Here is a 20,856-nt window from a genome sequence, read left to right as displayed (position 1 = left end):
CCCAGAAGGTCAAAGCTGCAGTGAACTGTGATCGTGCCACTGCACTCCAGCCTGGGCGATGGAGTGAGACCTTGTCTTGGAAACAAACAAACATAAACTATGAAATATATACCACCTAGCAACAGTTCCCAAGCTTGACTTTGGCTCCTAAAGAGTCTACTTATTCTTTTACTGCCAAGTTGCTGTGCAGAACATATAACCTAATTCAAAACATATAACCAAAGGGAAATTTTTATATTAAACTATTGACTTAGGTTATCCTAAAGTGTGTCAGAATAACAAGTCAGAAAAGAAATTTTAAAACTGAAACAATAACCAAATAACATTAGGTAATAAAATGTAAATCTTAGAATGAGAATCAATTTTAGGTCTTGATTTGAATCGCAGAAAATATGATCACAAAACGCCCACTAATCTGAATACTGCAGCATGAGCTAGCAAATTCAAATGGTGGCTCACTTCCAATAACACTGGTGCAGCTTCTCCATCCTGCAAGCCACTCCTTTTACCTCCACTGTAACTCTCTAGGAGAGAAAAGTATACTAGTTTTATTAATGTTATAAAAACTTCTAGAGAAATGTTTAGTTAAAACGTTCACCACATAAAAGGCATACTTTAAAATGCATATTAAGAAATTTTTCATGTTTTCTATAATGTTTATAGTAAAATGTTTAAAACCTTGAAGTTTTTTGAGAAATACTTTCCTGTTTATCCATACAGATAGGTCTTTGATAGTGGCTACTGATATTTTTAATAAGAAAAAAAAGACACTAAAATATTTTAAGGAGATTAAATGAAGTAGGTCAACTCTCAGGCCCACTATTCTTAGCAGTATTCCTGCCAACTATACATTGTCTTCATTTTTACAGTATGTATTTCACTTTACAATGACAGCCTTTTAAAGGCTGTGAAATAATTCAAAATTACCTTTTACAAGCTGTGGCCATTCGGTGACATCAGGGTGATCACAGCTTTGAGTCACTGATTAAAAACAGGTTGTCACACCAGTCTAGCTGTTACCTTGATCTGAGCGTAGGCTTAATAACTCTAATAAATTAAACAAACCTTTGGTTAGAACACTTTAATATATAAACCCAATTCATTGCTCAAAAAATAATCTTCAAAGCTTCAAATTAGGTGTCAATGTAAAATTCATCAGAAGAGTAATTATTATAGAAAAGTTTTTAAGGACTATTTTCCAGCATTTTGTTTTTCTTAAATGATCTCTTCATTTGAGAAAATGTAATAATTCCTTGTACTTTTACGTAATGTTATAGTTTATGAAGCATTTTGGTCAACAGTACCTTGAGTCTTAATAACAACTTTGGCTTTACCTAATCAAGACAGATAATATAAGAATTAAAAAAAAAAAACAAAAAATTCAGCAGCCTCCGAGTGATTAACTGACTTGCCCAAGATTTTGGAACTAGTGTTGAAGGACTGACTAAAACCCAGATATACTGACTTCCTATCAAGGGATGGATTTTTTTGTTTGTTTTGGCTTAGTTTTGCTATACTGGGTTTCGAGATTTAAGTATATGTAAATGAATAAGGATTCAGAACACAGATTGAGATCTTTCAAATATGGACAAATTCAGTCAAAAGATTCTTAAACTGACAGAGAAATCAGTCACCAAGGAGGCAACTGCTTAATGGAATAGTTATATACATACACATAAACACACACACACATAAATACAGTCTAGTCCTACTAATTCCATCGTAGAGTCATTTAACATCAGTCAAAACCCCTTAAGTACTGCATGAAAATATATTCTACTCTTTCTTGGCCATAAATCTACTAAGATTTAATTTCATGAAAAAGTATGGCAAAAGATGAAAGCATATCCTCCTCCCTCAACCAAGTATCTTTTTAACCCCTTACATGGCCTTAGCTGAACTTTTCTGATTGTCACAGTTCAAATTTAGCAGGCCTCTTTACTGACACTGTAGTTCTGGCAAAGATACCATACATCTGAAATATCCCAGTATCAAAAGATCATTTTGTGCAACTAGTTCTTTCCCCTCACGATTCCCCTATCCAGGCCAAATCTGAGGCATCAACTACGGAAAGATGAGGAAATTAGGAGGAAGAAACATTTCATAATTAACATCCTCAAAGCAACAACAGTCAAGCGTAAAAGGTGGTTACCAGTGTGGATTCAGAACCCAATATAAAACAGCAAGGTATCTGCGAATACCAACGGTTAAAACATGAATGTTTGAGCCCATACCTATGCAGTTATGAACGCAGGGCTTCAAAATCCAGATTAGGTGAGGATTGGCCTGAATATATAAAAATAATTGCAGGGGATTCCAATAAATGGGATTTACAGTATCTGTAAGAAATAACGCAATCTCCCAGATATTCCTATCCTAACTATACATTTCCTAACAAGAACCTAGACATTGCTGAGGTCATATGGGAAACACCACCTTCCCTAAAATAAACAATGTGGTCATGATACAGCTTCCCCTTGGGTTCTCAAGAGACTAATGGTATGTGGAATTAGAAGATTCAAACAAGTCTAACTTTCCATCTTGTAAACACAAAAATAATAAAGTTAAAATGTCTTTTAATTGACTAATTGATCTCAATGTAATTAAAGAGCTATATGTATTTTGAAAACTACTGAGTCAAGTCCTCTCTTCCAGTCCCCTCTTTTATGAGATCCGGTGCTCAAAAGGCTCCAAGGCCAGGCTGGATTTATGTCTCTGTTTGGTCATTCACTAGCTGAGAAATCTTGGGCAAGTTACTTAACCTCTCCGAGTCTCAGTTTCCTTATAGGTAGAACTAGGATAATAGTACCTATTCCATAGAGCTGTCATGGATGAACAAGCTAACATCTAAATATCTCAGAACAGTGCCTGACATAATGTGCTCACAAATGGTTGGGCCTGGTGGCTAACGCCTCTAATCCCAGCACTTTGGGAGGCCAAGGCGGGTAGATCACTTGAGGCCAGGAGTTCGAGACTAGCCTGGCCAACGCAGTGAAACCCCGTCCCTACTAAAAATACAAAACTTAGCCAGGTGTGGTGGCACACCCCTGTAATCCCAGCTACTTGGGAGGCCAAGGCATGAGAATCACTTGAACCTGGGAGATAGACGTTGCAGTGAGTCAAGAAGGTGCCACTGCACTCCAGCCTGGGCAACAGAGCAAGACTCTGTCTCAAAAACAACAGCAGCAGCAGCAACAACAACAACAAATGGAAGCTATTATTAATACTCCTAGCCCAAAATCCAAACCTGCCTCTCAATATTTTTATGCATATTATTTTACCTCTCATAGCACACTAATCTCTTGTAAATTTTTTTCAGCACCCTACCTGGGTCCCTCATACAGTCTTGGAAGTGTAGTTAGTGAGCACCTGACACAATGCTTTAAAAATGGCAGGGGCCCAAATTTGCTGAACACATCTGTCATTATTATGACATTAAGATACACATGCAATACGAATTCCAAAAAATAAAACAAAAACATACCATATTTCGCCAAACTTCTGAGGAGCTGGTGAATTCTAAAATCAGGCTCTTACAGATTTTTAACCTAAAATATAAAACACCTCACTCAATTCTTTTTACATAAACAACTGGATAAACTTCCAAAAAAAAAAGGTACTAAATTTCATCATAAAGGCAAATTTATTTTCTATAATAATTATGAACATCCAAAAACATATCAAGAAACAAATTACTGCTGTTGCCAGGATGAGGAAAGCATAGGTAGGCAGGCCCTGTAGCCTGAGTGCTTTCAGCAGGCAAAGCCATATTTCCCATATTCATCCATAAAGCTTAGTGCCTTCTATTTATTTACTCTATCCTCCCTCCAAAAGGACTAAACACATAGGAAAACTATTTGACTATATCCCTCTAATCCCTTCAAATACCTATAGCAATTTTGTTTTTAATTAAATTCTATATGCTAAGCATTGGCTATGTTAGGTACAAATCTGGGCATCTACCACTTTCTAGAGTAGCAGCCTTGGGCCGAACCTTTGACCCTTGAGTCTCCAATGTCAGGTTATTGTAGTAGAGAAAATGCATTAAAAAGTTATAGTATAATGCCTACCTGGCACAAAACAGGATTTCAATATACTACGATAATTATAATGTATTAAATCAACCACTTAATATATATCAAAACTTAACTCTTAAAAAAAAAAATCCTGAAGCTTAAAGAAAGCCCCTAAATTATCACTGTAAATTCTTGTTTGTATACAATCAGAACATTCCTCAATGGAACAAAAATAAAGTCCTTTAATGTACTGCATTACATATAAAGAAAGCAAATCTCAAAGATTAAGAAACCTATCCAGTGTCCTAGAGGTTGATGGTAGAAAGTGAATACACTGCATATAAACATTTTGAAATAAAATTAACCAACTTTTAAGGTTTAAGAGACTGAGTTTCAAACTTCAGTCTATAATAGAATTACCTGGGGAAATCTAAAAATGCAACTCCTTGGGCTCTACTCGCAAAGATTTTCATTCAGTGCATGAAGTAGGGGGTTCATGAATTTTTTTTTTAATTTTTTTCAGACCCACCCAAGAACGCAGAAACGAATTTGCATTTTAACACATACTTCACACGACACACAGATCTCATTTTAAGAAGCCCTGCCTTCCAAATTATGAGTTAGGAAGACATAATCATAGAGGAAATATACCAAATCTATAAAAATACAGAATAACAAAAACTGTGAGCACTACAAATATTAGGCACACTCACTTGCCAATTTAACCATAAGAATCCTAATACCAGACATAGTTCTCTTACTTTATCTCTTCAACAGAGGGCTCAGTCTAATAATCTTATAAATAAGTATAGTCTAATAAGAAATGCCTATGTTGATCTATATCTACCTCCCTAAAATTTTCATTTTATTCATTTCTATTTCTCCTTCAGCTCCTTCTAAAGCTGTTTCAAAACTTAATTTCACAAACTGTTTTTTTCTATCACTTTTTATTATAACACCCAACACTTCTGTTCTCCTTTGCATCATGTTTATGGTGTCTTATATTTATGGATAATGCTACTTATTAAAACTGTCTAAGTTTTGTCCATTTATACATTTCACAATTAAAGGACTACTCCAACAATTTTCCTAAGTCCTCCTGCTTTAGGCTCTCCTCATTCCAGTCCATTCTGCAGTTAAGACTTAAAAAGTTTTAAATACTGCTTTCAAATAATACTTGCATCATAATTCCTTCAACTCCATTAGCTCCTCAGAGTACCATTTCTTTATCCTCTTTCCTTTTACTGCCAAAAAGACTTGTGAAAACCACTAGCTCAGCTGCTATTTTTCTATCTACTGAAATTTTTCTTGTAAAGTTTCCATCATTTCTGTACATTCCCAGTGCTTTGGCCCCTTAATCCTACTTAATTTTTGTAGCTTTTAAGACTGCTAATGACTCCTCATCTCCTTTAGCCTCCCTAATGTTGTATCCACTCATTTTCTTCCATCTCTCTAAAGGCAACAGTCTTCTGCTAGTTCATCTTCCTACCTCATACGTGGCCTCTCTCCAAGTTTCTGTCAATAGCCACTTTTCTTAACCTAAACCAATTTTCTGCGCAATGTCATCCATTCCCATAGCACCTCTGTGCTTACGAACCCCTAACTCTGTATCTTTAAGCCCTTACCTCTGGCATGGTGTGCCTGCAACTACATATTACCAACGGTACACATCCATTTGGATGTCTCATTAGCATCTACATTCAACGTATCTAATATCAAACTCAATTATTTTCCCAAAGAACTCACTCTGCCTAATCTCACTGTCCTAGTTAAGAACTAAAAAATTTGGTGCCATTCATTACTTTCTCCCCCTCATTTTTATTTGCCCTAACCACTGTGTAGGTTGATACTCGTTCAGCCTTCAAATTCTTAATAATCATTAATTCAAAATCTGTCTACTAGATTTTGAGTGCCTACTAGGTAGATGAAGATGCAGAGGTAGAAAAACTAGACATAATTTCTTGTCCTCATGTGGTGAAGGAAATGGGCACAAATAAAAACCACAATTAATTATGCAATAACAATGCACAGTTAAATGTTGTGATGGAGAGATACAGGGGGTGTTAAGTTGTGTATTGTAATAAAAAGTCCTTAGTCTGAAGAAAAGGAAAACCATTCTTTATGAGGAACAAGCAAGATTTACAAGACACACTAAGAAAAATCCTGTGAGGTAATGATGGTAGCACTATCAGTCCAGCTGCTCAAATTGGAAGATTCTCAGTCATATTCTAAAGAGTCTCTCTCTTTCCCAGTATATCAAATTGTTTACCAATTGCTACCAATTCATCCTTAGAAATTCCCCTACATTTCTACATTCCCACACTATTCCCCAGTCTTTTTTGATTGCTTTTAGTTGCTTCCAGAATAAAGCCAAAGCTCCCAAGCACGTCAGATGAGATTCTACACAATTTGGTCAAAACCTGCCAGTGCAGCCTCTTCTTACAGACTAGACCAGACTTCAAGAGAACAAGTGTATCATTTGCTTTTATACTTCCAGTGCTTGTAAATGTTTATAGAATAAGCATCTTACAAAAGAAAATTTTTCTCTTAGGGAACTTGCTTTCAGTCCTTTAGTAAATGCAAGGTTAAGATTCAAACCCTAATTTGTCTGATTCTAAAGACCATGCTCATTCCCTTGTACTTGCCTTCTAATTTATACTCAAACCCTATCAATTTCCTTAAAAATATCTCTTACTCCTTTTTTCCTCAAACTTACCAACACTGTCCTACTACAGTGCCCCATTATTTCATCTGGTTTCCCTTTTGCCTTTATCCTCAATTTTGCCACTAGAATTATCTTCCTAAAAACTCAAAGTTAGACATACCATTCTATATTCAAAAGCTTTAACACTTTCTCATGCCAACAGAATAAATTTCTAACTCCTTCACATTTTGAGGCCCTTGCCATGTGGCCCTGACCCCAGCCATCCCAGCACTACTGCCCACTATATGACATCATCACCAGTTACCAGATCTAGTCCCATCATTTGACTATTGGCTATAACGTACTGGATATTTGTGTTTCTGATGACTTCGATGCTTTTGCTTCTGAGACTTCACTCGGAAATGGTCCTCTATCCATTATTAACCTCTATCCCCCACCCACCTATCATGCCATGTTAAAAACTGGCCTCATTCTAAACACTGTATCTCACAGGGTTATCTAAACTCTTATACATAATCACCATCTCCTTCATGTCTTATTATACATTCTTAATACCATAAAATAATTTATTAATTTCTCCTTATATTTATTATGTTATACCTTACATTACAGCTATCTGTATACATTTGTCAGTGCCTCTAGTTGTAAGCTGATTGATGGTAGGGATCATCTCTTCCATATTTTAATTTTCATAATAATGGTGACTATGTTTTCTTGACACCATACCTCCCCTCTACAAGAAAAAAAAAAAAAAACAAAGGAATCAGGACCCATGGCCTTTGAGCTAGTTCCAAATGTGACTCATAGATGAACAAAGATACCATTTCTTCCCAAATTAACACAAATATAAGTAAATGCCAATTTAAGAAACGTTTTTTCAAAGACTAAATATGTAAGAAAAACCAAAACAATTGTTTCCAATAATGTCCCTTTCTCTACCAGATATTAAAACATATTAACTTAAATGGTATAATTAAAATCAGCACGCCTTAAAAAAACTGAGTATACACCAAATATATGCATACCCTATGACTTAAAAATTTCACTCTTAAGTATATATCAAACAGAAGTAAACATATTCACAAGAAGACAATCACTGAAATGTTTAGAGCAGCAGCAATATTCTTAACAGTTCCAAACCAAAAATGATTAAATGTCTGTAACAGCAGATTAAACTATGGCATATTCTTAAAATGGAATATCACTTCCATTCTTAAAATGGAATATACAGTGACTACCATAAACAATTACTACAACCAACAATGTGAATAAATCTCACAAATACATTAAAAGAAGTGAGACACAACTAAATGTGCTTGATTCTAGTTAGATAAAGGATGAAAACAGGCAAATCTAATCTATGCTATGAGAAGTCAGGACAGTGGTTACACATGGAAAAGGGGTAGTGACACAGAGCACAAGGGGCTACACAGGAGCTGCTGATGTTGTTTCTTGATCTGAATGCTAGCTAAACATGTGTGCTCAGTGTGTGAAAGTGCAACAAGCTATACACTTCTAAGTGTATAGCTTAAAAGATTCTAAAAAAAAAAAAACCTCATATGGTATTAGCATTAGACAAAGAGGTAAGCACAACAGAAAGTTAATTTCAGAGAAAGATCCAAAAGTATCTGACAGTTGCTCCTTCTCAAACGAGAATTTTCAGACCTTGGATAACAGGCAGCACAGGACTATAATACATGAAAGGACAAAAACAAAGGAGGTGAGCCATCCACTGCTTGGATGTCTGCCTGGAGGTAATTTCCAACCTGCAGTCAATGGAGGGGAAATCCAATGAGAAGACAGCAGTTTTACTGAGGTCAGAATCAAGAGATCAGAGCTGAGGAAGCTGAAGTGGGTAAAATTTATGACAAGTGCCAGACAAGTGCTTGTTTGAGAAGGCAGAGAAATGGCTTCAGAAATCTGCCATTTGAGAGTCTACTGCTGAGTACTAACTGTACACGATTAAGGTAAGTGGCTCCATGAAGCTAGAGAAAGAGGGGCAGTAAGCTGAAATATTCCCAGTACTTATAAAGGACTGGGAGACTCCTAAAATTCCCTCTAATCTGAGTGAAGAGAACATGGTGACACTGGGAGCATTTAGTAAAGACTCAGAAGGATCATGCCTTAGGTAGGAGCTACTACCATTAAAGCAAAGCCTTCTCTAGACAAATTCCAATGTAGCCCTGAAGGGATAAAACTGACCAGCAAGTTATTTAGGTGGCTACAAAACAAAACACTCTAAAAGAAAACAAAATCTAGTCACCCAACAACAAAATATTACAATGTCCAGCATCCAATCTTAAAAAATCATTAAATATGTAAAAAATAAAAAATAAAATAAAATAAATACTAGGAAAATACAACCCATAACCAAGAGAAAAAACCAACCAACAAATTCAGAGTGAAAAAATTCAAGAAATCAATAGGTAACCTGATTTTCAAACAGCTATTACAAATATGCTCAAGAATTCAAAAAATACTTGAAGATGAAAATGACTCAAATGGTATTTCTTGAAATATAAAGCGAAATACCTGAAATTATTTAACAAGGCAGGAGAAAAAACAGTAAAATAGAAGACAAAGCAAACTGAAGCACAGGGAAATAAAAAGACTGAAAAATAATGAATACGATGTTAATGACCTGTGAATAATACCAAACAGTCTAACATATGTGTAACTGGAGTCCCAGAAAAAGAGGAAATGATGAAAGAGGAGTAGAGGTGGTAAAAAAATATATATAGAAGAAACAATGGCAAAATCCACATTTAAGGAAAATCATAAATGTACAGATTCAAAAAGAAAAAAAGAACAAAACCCCAAAAACTCTCAGCATGGTAATCATCAAAAATGAAAAGTGACAAGAAAAAATCTTAAAAGCAGCTAGGGAAAAAAGATTCAGTATAAGGAAGAAAAGATAATTAGCATTATGCATCACTTAACAACACGGATACATTCTGAGATATGTATCATTAGGTGACATCATTAGGTGATTCTGTCATTGTGCAAACATCATAGAACGTACTTACACAAATCTAGATTAGATGGTATAGCTTACTACAGAACTAGGATATATGGTATAGCCTGGGTGCTCCTAGGTTATAAAGCTGTACAGCATGTTACTGTACTGAATATTGTAAGCAACTGTAACAAAGTGTAAGTATTTATATATCTAAACCTAGAAAAGGTACAGTGAAAATATGGTGGTATAATCTTAAATGACTATTGTCAACTATGATCTCTTGTTGACTGAAATGTCAGCATGTGGCACATGACTGTATAACCAGACTTCTCATCAAAAACAAATGCTGAAAGAAAAACACATCAACTAACCAAGAAAAAAGAAATATATATGTCCACAGAGAGACTTTTTTTTACACAAATGTTCATTGTGCCTTTATTTATAATAGCTAGGAACTGAAAACAGCCTGGAACTGAAAACAGCCTAGAACTGAAAACAGCCCAGGTGTCCCTTAATAGATGAAGTCACAAACCACCGAAACATTCAACAATATGGATGAATCTCAAAAACATTATGTTGAGCAAAAAGAAACTTTTTACAACACATAAGTATTGTATGACTCTACTTACATAAAGTTCTAAGCAAGCTAAACTAAGATGAAAACAATCTGAACAATGTTAGGTTCTAGGGGTGGTGTGGGGGGAAGGAATAACTAGGAAGAGGTGTAGGTTCTATACCCTGATAGAACTTTCTGGCAAAGGTGTATACATTTGTCACAGCTCATGAAATGGTATATGTGGTCAACTGTATTTTCCAAAGATGATCACAATAGAAGCCATTCCACATGCTCTTAACCATGTAACACTGTCATTTTTTCATCAGGTGGTGGAGTCTATGGCCCTTCTCCTTGAATCTGAGTGAAATTAGTGAGTCTTTCAATCCAAAGACTACAGTTGTACCTCAACTATCTACAGAGGACTGGTTCCAGGACTCCCACGGATCCCAAAATCCAAGGATGCTTCGAATCCCTTATAGAAAATGGCATGGTATTTGCATATAACCTACATGCATCTTCAAATATGTTAAACCATCTCTAGATTACTTATAATACCAAATACAATGTAAATGCTATGTAAACAGTTGTTACAATGTATTGTCAAAGACAAGCTCTCCTTGCGAATCCCTGACCAAATGAGAGATTCATGAGCAAAATAAATAGTTGCTGATATTTAAGGCACTAAGCTTGGGGCAATGTATTACACAGCAATAAATAACTGGAACAGCATAGTAAATTCTAGTTAAAAATACTAAACTGCTAAGTTTTAGTTAACATACATGCTGAAGTTAAGGGTGTGGTATACTAACAACTGCAACTTACTTTGAAAAGCTTAAAAAAAGACACTAGAAGAAGACAGGATGGATAGGTGGACAAGATATAAGACAAAAACAAATATAACAAAATGTTAGTTGTGAAATTATATTCTAGTTATTTTAAAGTCTGTGTGGTTTGAAAAATTGTACGATAAAATGAAGAGTGAAATAAAGACATTTCCATACAAACAAAAGCTGAAAGATTTTGTAGCCAGTAGACCTACACTTTAGAAATGTTTAAGAAATTTTTTCAAGTAGAAGGAAAATAACACCAGCAACAAACTTGGATCTACAAAAAGGAATCTCCACAAAGGAAAAGAAATAAAAATGGTAAATATGAAGGTAAATATAAAGGAATGTTATTCTTAGTTTTTAAGTTTCTTCATAAGACAACTGGCCTTTGAAAGAAATAGTTTCAAACGCTGCTGTGGAATCTGTAACACATATAGAAGTAAAATGTTAAGATCACAATACCAAAAAGAATGAGGGACAGTAAATGGATGTATACTATTCCAAAATTCTTACATTATACATTAAGAGGAATAGTATTTTTGAAGGTAGATTGAGATAAGTTAAAGATGCATATTGTAAATCCTAGAAGTATCACTGGGGGAAAAAAAACAGAGGGACAAGCTAATAATGGAGACAATACAAAATTCCAGAAATGCTCCATTAACCGAAAAGAAGGCAGAAAAGGAAGAAAAGATTAGACAAATAGAAAACAGTGTCTTAAACACAACTATATTGCCAACTGCAATAAATGTAAATGGACTTAATCAAATTAAAAAGCAAAAATCATAAAAAATCAATCTGAAAGATGCAACTATATGCTATCTAAAAGAAAGACATTAAATGACCAATAAGTTGAAAATAAAAACACAGCAAAATGATATAATGTGCAAAAATTAATCATAAGAAAGGAATGGATACACTAATATCAAAGTAGACTTTAGATAAGGAACATTACCAGCGATAAACAGAGACATTTCGTAAAGACATCAATTAATCAAGGAGATCTAACAGTCCTAAATGTGAACACACCTAAGGACACAGCTTTAAAGATTTTGCTTCAAAGCATCTGAAGAAAAAATGAACAGAGCAGAAGGAAGATAAACTCAAAATTATAGTTGAAGATTTCAACATTCCTCTCTTGGTAATTAGTAAGTGGACAGAAAATCAGTAAGGATACAGAAGAAATACATTTATCTATCTGACAAAGAACATACGTTCTGAAAAGAATGTGAAAACATTTGAACAGACACACAAAAGAAAACTCCTCAACGGCAGTCATGAAGAAAATGTAAATTAAGACCATAATGACTTTTTACACCCATTAGAATGGCAATTATTTTAAATAAAAAAACAGAAACTACCAAGTGTTAGAAAAGATGCAGATAAATTGGAACCCTTATTCACTGCTGGTGGGAATGTAAAATGGTGCAGTCACTGTGGAAAACAGTATGGCAGTCTCTAAAAAAATTAAACATACAATTACCATATGACCCAGCAATTCCACTCCTAAGTACATAACCAAAAGTATTAAAAGAAGGGACTCAAACAGATACTTATATACCAATGTTCATAGCAACATCATTCACATAGTTAAAAGTTACAAAGAGTCCAAATGTCCACTAATAAATAAATAAAAAAGTGATATATGCACACAATGAAATATTACTCAACCTTAAAGAATCAAATTTGGATACATGCTACAACATGAATGAACTCTGAGGACTGATGTAGTTTGAATATTTGTCCTGCCCAAATCTCATGTTAAAATATAATCCCCAATGTTGGGGGTGGGGCCCGGTGGGAGGTAACTGGGTCATGGGCGCAATCCCTCATAGCTTGGTGCTGTCCTTGGGATAGAGTGAGTTCTCAGGAGATGTGGTTGTTTAAAAAGGGTGTGCCACTTCCCCACCCTCTCTCTTGCTCCTGCTCTCGCCATATGACATGCCTGCTCCTCCCCCTTTGCCTTCCACCATGAGTAAACTCACCATGAGGGCTCCCCAGAAGCTGAGCAGATGGTGGCGCCATGCTTGTACAGCCTGCAGCACCAGAGGCCAAATAAACTTATTTTCTTTTTAAATTACCCAGTCTCAGATATTCGTTTAAGGCAACGCAAGAATGGCCTAACACAAGGACATTATTATTATTAAATGAAATGTGCCAGACACAAAAGGACAAAAATCGTATGATTCCGTTCATATGAAGTACCTGGAAGAGTCAACTTCACATATAAAGTAGAACAGTGATTACCAGCGGATGGGGAGAGTAGGCAATGAAGAGTTATTGTTTAATGGATGGAGTTTCAGACTGAGAAGATGAAAAAATTTCAGAGATGGATAGTGGTGATGGCTACAGAATAATGTGAATGTACTTTATGTCACTGAACTGTACACTTAAAAATAGTTAAAATGGTAAATTTGATGTTGTGTATTTTAGTACCACTTAAAAAAAAAAACTGCAATGGGATACCACTACACACCTCTCAGAACGTGTGCAATTGAAGACTGAGAACATCAAATGCTGACATTTGGAGAAATGGAACTCTCATACACTGGTGATGGGAATGTATAGTAGTATAATCATCTGGAAAATGGTTTGGCAGTTCCTTATACATTTAAACATAAACTTACCATGTGACCCAGTAATTCCAATTTAAGGTATTTACCCTAGAAAAATGAAAACATATGTTCACACAAAGACATGCACAGAAAACAGTACCTTTATTCTCAACAGCCTAAAACTGAAAACAATTTAAATGTTCACCAGAAAATGAATGAACAAACTGTGGTATACTCATATTGTATTTAAAAAAACGAAACAAACAGACAAAAATCTGTGACAAACACAAATTGGATGAATCTCAAAAACATGCCAAGTGAAAGAAACCAGACATGGAAGAGTATATGTTACTTGATTCCGTGGATATGCAATTCTAGAGCAGGAAAACTAATAAACAGATCAGTGGTTGCCTGGGGCCAAGACAGAGAAATGACTACAGACAGGAAGGAACTTTTTGGAGGTAATTCAATTGTTCTAAAGCTTGATTGTAGTAGCAGTGATAGTGTATATATTTATCAAAATCAATAAAACTATACAGTTAAAATGGGTGCATTTCATTGTGTATCAATTATACCTCAATAAACTTGATTTTTTTCAAAGTTTGTGAGAACTTAATATAGAAAAAGGTGGCATTATCAGTGGAGAAAGGATGCCTTACAAGACAATCAGCTACCCAAGTGGAAGAAAATAAAAGGTAGATATAATTCCCAAACCATGACAAATGCAATCCAGATCTAAACCATATCATACCATACCCAAAAATATGCTGAATGCTCAGATTTAACTTTGTAATTAAAGTCTATAAAGTAGAATCACAAAAGTATCAGAAGAAAATACAAGAAATTGGCCAGGTATAGTAGCTCATGCCTGTAATCCCAGGACTTTGGGAGGCTGAGGTGGAAGGACAGCTTGAGGCCAGAAGTTCGAGACCAGTCTGGGCAACACAGTGAGATACGTTCTCTACAAAAAAAAAAACCAACCAACCAAAAAAAAAAACCCAACTAGCTATAGTGGCACATGCCTGTAATCTTAGCTACTTGGGAAGCTGAGGCAGGAGGATCACTTGAGCCCAGGAGTTTGAGGTTGCAGGGAGCTATGGTTGCTCCAGCCCGGGTGACAGAGTGAGATCCTATCTCTAAAAAGTTTTTGTAATATATATATGAGATCATATCTATTCATCTTGGTTAGCATGCTGAAACCCAGAAGCCATAAAAGATGGACAGATTTGCCTACATAAAAACTTTAAAATTTCACATGACTAGATACTATAAAATTAAAGGTAGGTAGAGATAATATTTGCAAATTATAATAAAGAATTAAATGATATATAAAGAATGCTTACAAATTTAAAAAACAAACACCACAATAGAAATGGACCAAAAAACCAGGCAATTTCTCACGTTATTTATAAAGATTTAAACAGATTTTATATATACATCAATCAAAACAAGGTAAATGAGCAGTCCCTAATATATTTTAAGGAATGAAACTTGCTAAAATTATTTTTTAAAAGGTAATTGGCAAAACCTATCAAATTTTTAGATTGACATGGTCTAATGGCCTGACATCTTATTTGTAGGAATCTACCTTACAGAAAAAATAACAGGTACCATCATTGCAAAAGCAAATATTGAAAACAACCTCATTTCCAAAACAGGCAAAGGGTTTCATAACATATCATGAACTCTCAGAGTTAATTCCTAGTTCAGTTCTAAAGATTGAGAGAGCACATCAGATTTAGAGTATTCCATCTCAGGTTTCTCAAGGACAATTTTTCATTAAGGCCTAATTTATTATATTTTAAAACATGCTTTTCCTTCCTATCTTTTTTCTGTTTTTCCTCTTTTCCCCCAACAAGCTTATATGGTAAAATTACCTGTAGTTAAGTGGGCATGTGATATGATGCACAGATTTAATGCAATAATTTATAAGAATTATCCAACTCCATTCTCTCAGCTGCTCTGGTCAAAAAACTTTGGCATCATCTTTTACTCTTCCCTTTATTTCCCACTTTCATCTGGTCTACTACCAAATCCCATGGACTCTATTTCAACATATATCAAGAATTCAACCACTTCTCACCACCCTCACTGTGACCACTCTGTCCATTTCAGTCACGTCTTAATCTGTACTAATGGTCTACCAATTGGTCTGTTTCTGCCCTTGTCCCCTTTTTCAGTCTATGCTTAACACAGCAACCAGAGTGATCTTGCTAAACATAAGTCATACTTTTTCACTACTCTGCTCAAAGACTTCCAATAGCTTCCCATCTCACCGGTAAAAATCAAACACCTTATTATGATCAAAATATCTGTACGCTCCATTCTCTCTATTTCCCATCATTTACTTTTCTAAAGCTACACTGGCCACACCTCGAGTTCTTCAAATACATCAGGCACTCTCACTTTGGGGTTTCCCTATTCACTACACTCTGCCTGAAATGCTCTTCCCCCAAATATCCACATGGCTAGCTCTCTCATCTCCCTCAGTTCTTCACCCAAGTTACCATTTCAGTGAAGTTTTCTCTACCTACCCTATCTAAAATTTCCCATCATCCTTTTCACCTACAAACACTTCCCTTATTTGTTTCTTCTCCTTAGCACTATGTAACATATATTTTACCTATCTTTATGATCTCTTTTTAGGATTCAAGTGCCATGAAAGCAAAGGATTGAGTGAGTTTTATACACTGCTGTCTCCACCAGCACCTAGAAAAAAAGGCCCACTACACAGTAGGTGTTCAAGAAATGTTTACTAAGTGAATCAGACAGATGTGTATGTAGCCACCATTTGAAAGATTCCTATAACACAGTTAAGAGGAAAAAAAATTATATGAAATACAAGTTTTAGTACACAAAAATCTATGCACAAGGAATTAAAAACCTGAAATGAAATTTTAAAAAATTCAATTTGCAATACCATCAAAACATAAAATTCTTGGAAATAAATTTTTAAAGTAATAAAATAAGTACAAGACCTGTATACTGAAAACTACAAAACATGAAAGAAATTAAAGAACACCTTAATAAATGGAAAGATATCCCATGCTCATGAATGAGAAGACAGTATTAAGGTAGCAATACTTCCCAAATAGACCTACAGATTCAACACAAATCCAAGTTCTATCAAAATCCCAGTTGCATTTTTCTGCAAGCTAACCCTAAAATTCTATGGAAATTCGAGAAACCCAGGGACCCAAAACAATTTTGAAAAAGAATAAGTTAGAATACTCACATTTCCTGGTTTCAAGACTTACTACAAAGCTACAGTAATCAAGAGTGTGTGTTACCAAAAAAACAGACATACACGTCAATGAACATACCTTGAAAATACCATGGTAAGTAAAAGAACCCGCACACAAAAGGACACATACTGTATGATTCCCATTTATAAGAAATGTCCAGAATAAATAAATTCATAGAGACAAAGCAGATTAGTGGTTTCCAGGGGCCAGGAAAGAACGGGGAATGGCTGCTAACAGGTTAGGATTTATTTTGGGGATGATGAAAATGTTCTAAAATTCGATAGTGGTGATGGCTGCAGAACTGTGAATATACTAAAAACTTTAAAAGGGTGAATTTTATAGTATGTGAATTATCTCAATAAAGCTATTAATAGTTTTGAAAGTTAGAGAATATGTTTGGCAGGATTTTTTTTAAACACCGCCTCCCCAAAAGGAAAAAAGCTGTATGTATATCAGTACTTTTACAGCTATCTTACATTTTATATTTGATTGGTAATTTCCTTCCAGGCATTTTTTCCCCCTACATTTAAACACATTTAACAACTGTTAAGTTTTAGAATTGGCTATGAAGTGAAGAGAAACCTTTCATTTCTTTTTATACTTAAAAAAAAAATAGCTTTTTATTTTTCTTTTCTGTATTTCCTCATCCTCAAAAACAGATTCTACACACCAATATTTGAGGGATGGTGGGGCAACTACCACAAAATACAAGAGGTATTACATTGTGGAAATGTAAAAATGTTAGAATTCTTAGGAACTTTTCATGATTTATGGGCCTAACCTAATATTTAAAACTGAGCCCATGCTGGCAAATCTGGGCTATACAGTCATACATACATAGAACTCTGGTATCACAACACATCCACTGTGCACTGGAAGAGTACTGTAATCTTCTTCTAATGTGCACCTTGGCTCTCCCCTCCCTTGGGTTCTTTGAAATTTTTTTTTTAAATAAGGTATGTTTATTTCTTATTTACCTACTAACTACAGAAGGTAGACGCACGATGTGCCAATATTAAAATGTTATCATTCCCCATTAAAATACATTTACTTAAGTGTTTTATTACATGACTTACCAGCAATGGAAGAATCTCATCTGAGAGTAGTTCTCAACTGTCATCTATGAAAATCTTTAGAAATACCAAATCATCAGAATTACTTTAATTTCCTGGCTTTTAATCATAAAGCATTCCTACTGGTCAACAATTCTACAATCTGAAAACAGAGACATCTGTACCATATAGTCCCAATGATTTATTATTCTGAAATTTTCCTCTGGGTTATTTTTACACTGTAATTAGAGTTCAAACTTCCATAGCGCCTAACCTAAAATTAAACCTAGAATTATTCCAATTTATGCCTGCTATATATGCACACACAAAAGACTTATAATGCAATATACTAAAAGAACTAAAGGTAGGTGGGTTTTTCCTTGAAGGAATCATAGCTACATTATTTTCAAGTTTAATCTGTTACATTCATCTGCCTATCAAATAAATGTAGCAATTAAACTCATAAAACAAAATCTGATTTAGTGACAAAAAACCATTAGCTTCTAATTTAACTTCAAAATGCTTTTCAAAAAATCTACCCCATCTAATTCTAAGTGAACCAGACCACACTTGATAGAAAACTGTTGTTCTAAAAACCATACGTACTTAACATAAACAGTAAACATATGAGAACATTTAGTCTTCTATTAATGTCTTACAAAATACTTCAATGTGCCTGGTTATAATTTTTTTTTTTTTTTTTTTTTTTTAAGGGACAGGGTCTGTCACCATGGCTGAAGTGCAGCGGTGTGATAATAGCTCACTGCGGCCTGGAACTCCAGGGTTCAAGCAATCCCCCCACCTCAGCCTCCCGAGCTGGGCTAATTTTATTTTTCATAGGGATAAGGTCTCACTTTGTTGCCCAGGCTGGTCTCCAATTCGTTGCCTCAAGTGACTCTCTCACCTCCGCCTTATATTTCCTTTTGAGCGGTTATTATCAACTGGAGTAACATTTCTAGTTGGGGGAAAAAAGAACTGATCCTTATCAATCTGTAGATGAACACTTATGCATTCAGCACTTACAAATAACTGAATGTGGGCATAAAAAAAGAATGACAGATGATAAACATTTACTGTTCTCAAAATAAATTACCTAATCTCAGCTGAGATAAACACGACTCAGAATTCAATTAACAGTATAATAAAAAGAAGCCCCAAACCAATGAGTGCAAAAAGAAAGACTCTCAAGGAAGGCTTCCCTGAGTAATATTAAGGTTGAGCCCTATAAGATAGAAGGAAGATGGATAACTCAAGAAACTAAAAGCAGCCTGTATGGTAAGATGGTACTGACCAAAGGGGAGTGTACAGGAAGGTAAGGCTCAGAAAGTAGACGGAATCCTATCAAAGAAAAATTTTAAATAGAAAGCACTCTTCTATTTCAAAATAACTGTTATTTGTTCACAATAATACAAAGGAATTATAAACTACTGAAACTAAAACTAACAAACCAAAGTGGGCAACATAGCAAGACCCCATCTCTACCAAAAAAAAAAAAAACAAAACCCACAACACTTAGCAGGGCCTGGAGGTGCCTGCCTGCAGTCCCAGCTACTTGGGAGGCTGAGGCAAGACTATCGCTTGAGGCCAGGGGGTTCAAGGATGCAGGGAGCTATGATCATGGCACTGCACTCCAGCCCGGGGAAGAGAGGGAGACCCTGTCTCCTGAAAAAGAAAAAAAAAAAAAGGTGGGTGGGTGGGGTGGGGAGAATTCAATAATTAGGATGAACAGACTTCAAAATGTTGTTTATACACACAGTGGAATACTACTTGGCTATAAAAATACGAATAAAACCCTGTAATTTGCAGGAACATGGATGGAACAAGAAGCCATTATGTTAAGTGAAATAAGCCAAACACAGAAAGACAAATACCACATGTTCTTACTCATACATGGGCTAAAAAAGTATATCTCAAGAAGATAAGCGTAGACTGGTGGTTACTAGCAGCTGAAGTGGGGAGTGAGAGGACAAAGGCAGAAGAATATAATTGTATTTATTATTGCTGAACTGTACACTTAAAAAACTGTACACTTAAAAAAATCATTAAAAATGAACTGTACGCTTAAAAAAGATGGTAAATTATGTATGTATATTTAACCTCGATAAAAAATTTTAAAAATTCAATACTTAATGCTGGAACAACTAGCTTTCCATATTTAAAATAAAAAGTCCTAACTCCCTTCAAATGAACCTAAATGCAAATAACAAAGAGTAACAAAAAATCCTCAACTATTAGCAGACAATATAAAAAGAGGATTTCTTAAAAAGCACAAATCATAAAGAAAAAGACATGATTTTTACATAAAAAATTAAGTCTCATACTACCAGAGAATACTACAATAGGCAGGATTTTATATTTTATTCTTATTCTGGTAACTTTCTTTGGCTGCACTGTAAAGTAAGAAGGTTGGGTGAAATGATCTTCATGGTCCTTTTCAATATAAATGTTGTATGACAGTGTGCCTTTCCTTTAAAAACATTTATTTTTGAGATATTTAAAACATACAGAAAATAATAAATTTCCTATCCTTTCACCTACCATTCAGAATAATCAAGCAACTGTAAATTAAAATGAGATAGCATTTCACATGCCTCAAATTAGTAACTATTTTAAAATCTGACAATCCCAAGTATGGGTGAGGATGCTAGAAATGCCCACATAATGCTGATAAAGTATACATGGGCATATCCATTTAAGAAAAGAATTTACCAATATCTAGTAACCAGCAATTTTACTTCTACGGTTTTTCCCAAAACACCTGCACATACACTCATGTAAAAATAAACACTGCAGCATTATTTATAATAGCAAAAAGAAAACAACTCAAAATATCCATCAATAGTGGGATACATACATTTTATCTATGCATAAAATGAAGCGCCATACAGCAGTGATACTGAATAAACTACATCTACATGCATCAACATACACACCTCAAAAACTTGATACTGAGTTTAAAAAAATCAAGCTATTGAAAGACA

At 34.9% G+C, this 20,856-nt stretch overlaps 1 protein-coding gene across 18 annotated transcripts in view; it reads right to left on the bottom strand.

The window, feature by feature from the left end:
• The window catches only part of UBE3A (ubiquitin protein ligase E3A), a 104,614-nt gene that overhangs the window by 74,053 nt on the left and 9,705 nt on the right, over positions 1–20,856 (bottom strand). For 3 of the 18 annotated variants that reach the window (XM_024232233.3, XM_024232238.3, NM_001133227.1), the window contains 2 exon segments: positions 3,485–3,548; positions 928–1,047 (listed from right to left, as the gene is read on the bottom strand). The exons of 2 other annotated variants lie outside the window; for them this stretch is intronic. In XM_024232233.3, the coding sequence (XP_024088001.1) occupies positions 928–947 (20 nt within the window). In that variant the 5' untranslated portion in view covers positions 948–1,047; positions 3,485–3,548. 18 annotated transcript variants of the gene reach the window in all.

This window comes from Pongo abelii, chromosome 16 (genome assembly GCF_028885655.2).
Source record: "Pongo abelii isolate AG06213 chromosome 16, NHGRI_mPonAbe1-v2.0_pri, whole genome shotgun sequence".
NCBI classification, from domain to species: Eukaryota; Metazoa; Chordata; class Mammalia; order Primates; family Hominidae; genus Pongo; species Pongo abelii.
Note: the sequence above shows the minus strand (reverse complement) of the source record. Positions and strands in the feature narration are given on the sequence as shown.